At 41.3% G+C, this 7,690-nt stretch overlaps 1 protein-coding gene across 1 annotated transcript in view; it reads left to right on the top strand.

Annotated features, from left to right (window-relative positions):
- The first annotated feature begins 335 nt into the window (after window positions 1-335).
- il1rapl1a (interleukin 1 receptor accessory protein-like 1a) overlaps window positions 336-7,690 on the top strand; it is a 90,454-nt gene continuing 83,099 nt past the window's right edge. Inside the window, exons 1-2 of the mRNA XM_035677071.1 lie at window positions 336-384; window positions 2,579-2,864. Coding sequence (XP_035532964.1) covers window positions 336-384; window positions 2,579-2,864 — 335 coding nt within the window. The remainder of the gene's footprint in view (window positions 385-2,578; window positions 2,865-7,690) is intronic.

Genomic DNA, 7,690 nt, shown 5'->3' with positions numbered 1-7,690 from the left:
GATTCACTGGAGCAGAGGCCAGTTTCCCTCAGTCTGACAGCCTATGGGAATGTGTCCATATGGACCCATCCTTTACAGTATGGGCTTGTCTGAGAGTGGCTGAACAGAATCGCTACTTAAGGTGTGATGTCCCAGAGGTGCAGGGAGGAAAAGGGAGAGCTCCTGTATTTGTGCGCATAGATGTGTATGTGCTGTCAGCACAGAGAGAGAGTGAGAGGTGAGGACTGCAGTATTCCTCCAGCGGGAAGCATCGATTTTCCGACCCAGCGTGGGGATGTGGGAAATGTCAGCCTCTAATTGAGTTGATAAAACCGTTTTGAGTTTCACACGTAAATATGGTTTCCACCACAAAAGGCCACCGCATTAGACAACTCCCACTGGGAGGTCTCCTTGTTGTGTGTTTACATGTGCACGCCATTGTGCGTTGGGAGTTTGTCTCTCAGACAGCACACATATGCAGATATGCATAGTGAAAGCAAATGAAAGGCACGGCGCCACTGAATAAAATGTTTTCTTTCATTGTGAATCGGGATATGAGCTCGTTAGAATAAACAGTATTTGTTTTGGCAGAGAGGGCAGGAATGGAGAGTGTGAGAGAGAGGCAGAGGTCATATCCATTAGAGGGGTAGAGGGTGAATAAAGTAAAGGCTGAATGAAGCCTCCACTGTCCCTGCTGATTAACAGATTGATATGCAGTGAGGGCAAAGGACTTACCTGCTGCCTTCAATGGAAATTCACTCTAATGTCAGAGGAGGAGTAGTTGTCTGTGGTTTCTCTGATGATTGTCGCCTTTTTAATGCCTAAATGTTCACAGGAGATAGATGGAAGGGAATCCAGCCGTTTTCTACAGAAATAATAATATTTCTTTTCTTTTGCTAAAAAGTACAACTTGTCTTCCACACTTAAACAGGTAATAGTGTTCATCAGTAAGATTCTTAACAGTTGCATAATTAAGTCTAAAGTTGTGAAGAGTGCATGTGAACACATGAGAGTGCATGTATGCCTGTTTACACCTATAGGGGCCCTGCTCTCATTATAAGGAGTGATAATTAGACATGGTTTCACACATTACGCCTCGCACACATACACACACACACACACGCACACACACACACACACACACACTTGTGGCTAAGCCTACTGGTAATTAACAGACATAATTAGGCAGACAACCATTCATATAGGGAATGCACACTCATGCAAACACACACACACACACACACACACACACACATTACTTCCCTGGTAATTAAGAGTATTAATTACAAGCATAGCTGTCCCTGTGAGGCTCTGTATCACTCACAGACTGGCACGCAGCAGGGTTCTTATTACTTTATCTCATCACACCATCACCACTTCTCTCTCTCTCTCTCTCTCTCAGTCTATCTGGTTACACATGCCCTAATACACACCTGCTGGATAAACAAATGGTAGCTAATTAGTTAGAGACTGATAGCTGGCCATAGGTTAACCTCCGGTAGCTTGGGAATTGAGAAAGATCTGCTCGCTAGAACCAGAACAGACCAGTGTGCCTGAGGGGCTGTGCCAGTGTCTTTGATTTTTGTCAAATGTCCTTTCAGCTGCTGGGCCCTGTGCTTCACTTTTTTTCTCCCCTGCACTTCATTATACTGCAGCAGCTGAAATACAGTATACATTTCACAAATTAGGCTGGGAAGATACAGTCTCCACCCACACTGCATGTGTTAGCTTGTGATTTTATCTGTAAAATGAGCAACTCTACTTTCACTGCACATTAACCTAGGTGGACATGAAGTCTCAGTCCAGTCAGAGTGGAGTATCTTTAGCGAGTGGCATGCAGTACGTTAAGAGTGAAAGATAGCTGAACTAGCCGGTTAGCTCGGGACAAAAACTGTGACCTGTAAGAGCCTGTAGGGAAAAATATCTGTCCAGATAACTGTTAGACAAGGAACACACCTTGCTTCACAGGCTTGAGGCGTATTCCCAGTTAATGACCTAGGCTTGCACTCTTTGGCACTGGAGCTGTGCTGCACCCTCAGCACTTGGAGGAGCCTGACATCATTTATGGAGATATTTCACAGTTTATTCCCAAATTTCACAGTGGAGGTTGCGTGTTTGGATATTGCTGTCTCTGCAGAGGCCAAGGTGGCACACATGCCCTGAATGTGTGAGCATTGTCAAGAAAGCAGCAGAGGAGAGATGTGTCTACATTAAATTGTGCAGTAAAATATGCAATCCTCCAAAAGCTCACACACAATATGGAATAAGACTATGGACTACATCAATATCCATGCAGTATACACCATGACACAATTTATACATGCATACTGTACACAGCTTAGTGTCTCATTACCAATAAAGCTATTTAAGGGAGTGTTTTCTACTAAGTAAGAAGAGGATTATTGTGGGTGGTTTATGACATGGTAATCTTCATCCCTTGCATTCTTGTAAAGTAGAGTAAACCTGCATAATGTTTTGCTGTAAATCTATATACAGTATTGTATATATTGAAATATATTTCTATGTGCTGTAATCACACTACTCATACAGTACATAAATGTTGATGAATATCTCCCTCTCTCTGTCTGTTTCTCTGCAGTGGACGGCTGTACAGATTGGTCAGTGGACTACCTTAAGTACCGGGTGCTGCAGGGTGAGCCAGTGCGGCTGAAGTGCGCTCTGTTCTATGGTTACATCCGCGCCAACTACAGCCAGGCACAGAGTGTGGGCCTCAGCCTCATGTGGTACCGCAGCTCTGGCCTGGGCCACAGCGACTTCGAGGAGCCCATCTCTTTCGACGGCATACGTATGAGCAAGGAGGAGGATGCCATCTGGTTCAGACCAGCTGACCTGCAGGACGCAGGCCTCTACTCTTGTGTCTTACGGTAGGATGGAGGGATGAGAGATAATGCTGGGGATGATGCATGTCAAATTCCACTTTAACAAGCGATCTAATTTTGCTTAATATAGTTCAGCATTTTTAGGAAACAATGATTTGCTTTCTTGCAGAGAAGAAAATAACTGACTTATTACTAATGTCTGTTTCAATTATTTGAAAAAGTCTTGGGTAAAGCTGCCTATGTGTTTTGGGCATTTGTGTATTCATGTGTATGTATGTATAAGAGAAAAGGACTAAAAAGGTGAATTATAAACCACGGTAGGTGTGCGAGGGGAGATATATAGGCAAAGAGAGATAACTGAATACAAAAGCAAGCAAAAACACAAACACGCACACGTACACGTACACGTACACACACATTTTAGTGGGCCGTTACAGTGAGACTCTTCCTAATACAACATGCATAATTATGTGGCAGTAACTTATTAACCTTTACAGTGGAGTACATCCCTCAATTAACGCCTCATTGCAGCTCTTCATTTCAGAGAGAGTTTTTAATAAACCCAGTTAAAGGCCTCTTAAAGACCTAGAGAGGCTTGCAGGATACATTGAGTGTGACCAAGGGAGTGTGTTTGTGTGTAATGATACCCCAGCCTACACTTGATTTCATTACTGCACTCTGTAGGACCAATCTGGCACAAACACTTTCCAATGTTGTCTCACTATAAATTAATATTGTCTTTGATTATTGACAGTTTCTTCTAACAAGGCTCTATTCCTATTCAAATATTGTGTTTGGAAATTAAGAGTGTACTGGAAGTTAATTTACTCAAGTACTGCACCTAGGTGCAATTTTGAGTAATTCCATTTTATGCTACTTCATACTTCCACTACACTAAATTGTGGTGGCAAATATTGTACTTTTTACTCCACTACATTTATTTTGACACCTTATCACCTTTAGTTACTAGTTACCGAGTATAGTTAAAGTGATACATACCTTAAACCATCAATTATTATAATCCAATATTACTCTGAAATGGGCCACTCTGCATAATGAGTACTTTTACAAGACATAAGTATATTTTGATGTACTTTTAGTTTTGAATGCAGGACTTTTACTTGTAAGAGTATTTTCTCACGGAAGTAATGCTACAATAAGTAATATAATCTGAGTACTTCCTTCACCACTCCTTCCTACTGTAGTTCTGTAGAAAAAAAAAAAAAGTGGAAAAAAAAGTGCCCCTAGCTCTGTGTTTCTCAGTCTGCTTGCGTTGAGCTGGGGAGATTTTAAACTTCTCAGATACTCTAATCAAAACACTGTGAGAGATTTGCCTCTGAGCTGAAATCAATTGTCTTTTTGTTAGGGCGTAAGCTTTTGAGTCACACACTTTTGCACATATGACCCAAACACTCTCCCCTAAAACTCCCTGCAGGCAAAGAGAGGAACAATAGGCCTTAGTCTCTTCTTCGCTCCATTCTGATTTCATGCAATACATGCAGTATACCTTCATTTATTCAAACTTCATCTGAGTGACACCTACTGTAATATTATAACAACTCCCTCTGATATTACTGGGAATGGACAAATATTACACAACTATATCACTATGGAATTTAATAAGCACCTCTCTGGCATATTATCATAAAAATTGGATATACACAGTAAGCTTCGTTGAGGTAGGCTTTATTGCAGGACAGATGCATTGGTTTGCTATTCGAATTACTTAACTATCTAATAAACTGGCAGCTCAGTGTGTATAGCATCCCCAAACCATAATGAGTTGCTTGTTTGTCATTAATGCATGCAATTAAAAGCACATTATGTGTCGCGTACTCTGTAGAGCATTTTAGAATGAGCATGCACTGTATGCGTCATATTTCATAAATGTTATTTCAATGCAAATTAGTCCTGAGACTAATTCAGTGGCTTCAGTCACTGAGTTTACAGATTAAGATTAGATTTAATTTGTTTAAAAAAAACTTGAGTGATGGCAAAATGTCAGGCATTTAATTACAATTAAAATTAAATGAAACAAATCAAATTAGCCCTCCTTTACAAAGGTTATCCATGTGTTTAAGGAAATTGGGTTATCTGTGGTTTTGTCAAAGGACCAGAGGTACTGCTGGAGATACTGTTCACTGCCTCAAAAATATAACTACATCCTAGGGCTACATGAGCCATAGATATTTTTGACTACAATGACACGGTCATTGGTCAGATTGGGATATTTGTGTATCCCGAAGTCACTATGAGATGCATGGAGAATGAAACTAGAAACTGTGGTGATGACTGCACTACACTTTTACTGTATCACAGTTCAATCTGATCGTCACCATCAAATTAAAGCTAAATTACTAAATCAGTCAGTACTTTAAAGTTATAGTCACTGTTTATTTCAAATCCAGTGCACTGGAGTACAAAAGCCAATGCCAGTGTTACAAAAAATGTGTCACTGCCCTAATACCTACTGACTGCACTGTATATGTGGCAGGATAGTTTCCAATTGCTCTGGGCGTGTTGTGTACTATCTATAAATGTAAGTAAATCCCTCTGTGTTAAGTTCAGCTTGTCATTGAAGCCCTCCAGATGTTTTTCTCAGAAAGAGATATGGAGGAACACTGAGGTGTGTGTCTTTCGGTGCTGCATAAATGTGCGCATTTACTTTAGTAGGCGCATGTGTGTGAATAGTTATCTTTGTCCTTCTCTGTTTGGGAATTTAAGTCTGAGCGCCGGTTTTCATGTGAAGGTGACTTCATTTACATAGCAATCTCCTTGTGGTTTCCTTTCGCTCACCTCTTTCACTCCCCTGCTCTTTCTCTGCCTCTCTCTCCTCTCTCTATGTCATCTCACATACGGTCTGTAACATCGATTCACATCCATCAATCTTTCTTCCTCTCTGCCTCGCTCTCTCACACACTGCCACAGTCCCTCTATGTTTCACCTGACCAATTATTTTATAATAATTCTAGTAATGAGTCTGTCTTCTGGAGTGGGTAAAACCACGTGTATTTCCTTCCCATGATTACATTATCCAACATGTGGGATAATAATGTGTGGAGAATTACTGCTAATGTGAGCCGCAGATTAATAACCAAAGCAGCTACACTCGAATAGAATGTGACAGACGTGAAAGACACCACAGGATGCATCGACCCCCGGCTGTCCATCAATCAAACTCCGCTACTGACACCTTCCCACAATGCCACAGGGTGCCTGCTGTGAATATTTAACATGCAGAGATGTCTCCTATTGGCTCCCTGGGGACTTTAATGGCTCAGGTGCATGACTGTGAGAGGTCATTTCTGATCATATTCCCATTACATCGACAAGAGGGGGGTTTGTGGGTGTGAATTTGCCGACAGTACATGTGCATGTATGCATGTGTGTTTGCACGGTTGTATTTGTTCTTTAAACAAATATATTATCCAAGTGTACTCTGTGAGCCTACAGCATCTTCCCACTCTGTTCCTTCTAGATAGGAGGCACTGAGTCGATAATGTTAGATTTCAGCACCAAGAGGGCATACCTCTGTTACAATATCTTGCATCTTACTTTTGCTTCCTACAGCATTTTGCAGATGCCCTTTTAGTCATCTTCTATGCTGTAGAATTATACCATATCTTATGTATATATTTATATATATATATATATATATATATATATTTTAAGTAACTATTCTTCTGTCTTCTGGTCCTCTCATCACTACCTCTACCCAGTCTTCTATGGTGCATGTAGCACAATTTGTCTTTAAGTGTGTGTGTGTGTGTGTGCATGTGTGGTGCGATTGTCTGCATCTGGTTTTTATGGTCCCAGGGGGTCAAGAGGGTGTTTAATATGAGAGAGGTGACTCCCTTTATTGCTATCCATAACCTGAGTAAGATCATATGAACCCTGTCATTTACAGTGAATGGGAAGCATCTGGTGAGCCGTAAATGTAATGTATATGAAATGAAATGAAAGCCATATGGCTGTAACGCACAGCCTCCCTTCAATCCGACCAAGTGACTGACGAGTCAGATCACAGTCCTTCCCGCCTGCTACTCTCTGCTTCCTCCCGACGCCAACCTCCCCAACCATTCAGGGCCATGACTGAAAATTGATGATCGAAAATTGAATTTCGGCCAATTGTGTGACTGTTTACATGCGTACCAAGCCGACTCAATACGTGATTTGTATTCAATACTACCTCCAGTATCAAACAGACTACAAACAGAACCAGAAGCTTCCAGATGCCATAATATCTTGTCTCTATGCCTAACAGATTTTACATTCATTTGCAGATATCTGTTTAGTAGTGTTAAGAGACGGGGGGGGGGGGGGGGGGGGCTAGTGTGCATCAGAGGTGAAGTCTGTTGATGGTTGCTGGGAGACGAGGGGGGATGTGCAGTAAGGACTAACTCCTCGTGATGACCAAGCAGTTTTCTTTTCTGTCATGTCGTGAGGCCCTCTCAGCATTTGTCTCTTCTCTGATTAGCATTCCCAGGCCCGGCTGACTCCCCCCATAAATCCATTAGTGGTCATGAGTGTGAGTCATTGGCTCGGTAAAGCTGCTGAACACGTCGTTATTGCTAACCCCACAAACCTAGGGGAGGGGGAGGAAAGCAGAGGAGGGATGGAAAAGGATAAAAACGTTAAAATAGTAAAAGAGGAGCTAACATACAATTCCACTTGCTGGAGTGTGTGTAGTATTAATTAATATCAATATTTTTGTGTTAATGATTTAGAAAGCATTTTTCGTCTTATTTTCTTTAATACAACATTAGTACTATTAATGTAGCAGTATGACATATCATAAAGATATGTTCTTACTGAACTCCCAGAATCACACATGTTATGATTAATCTTCATTATGTTATATTGTCTCTGCC

The sequence above is a fragment of the Morone saxatilis genome, unplaced genomic scaffold (genome assembly GCF_004916995.1).
Source record: "Morone saxatilis isolate NCDOM2014 unplaced genomic scaffold, NCSU_SB_2.0 Contig5, whole genome shotgun sequence".
Classification (NCBI taxonomy): domain Eukaryota; kingdom Metazoa; phylum Chordata; class Actinopteri; family Moronidae; genus Morone; species Morone saxatilis.
The sequence above is the reverse complement of the archived record's forward strand: the minus strand, read 5'-3'. Positions and strand labels throughout refer to the sequence as shown.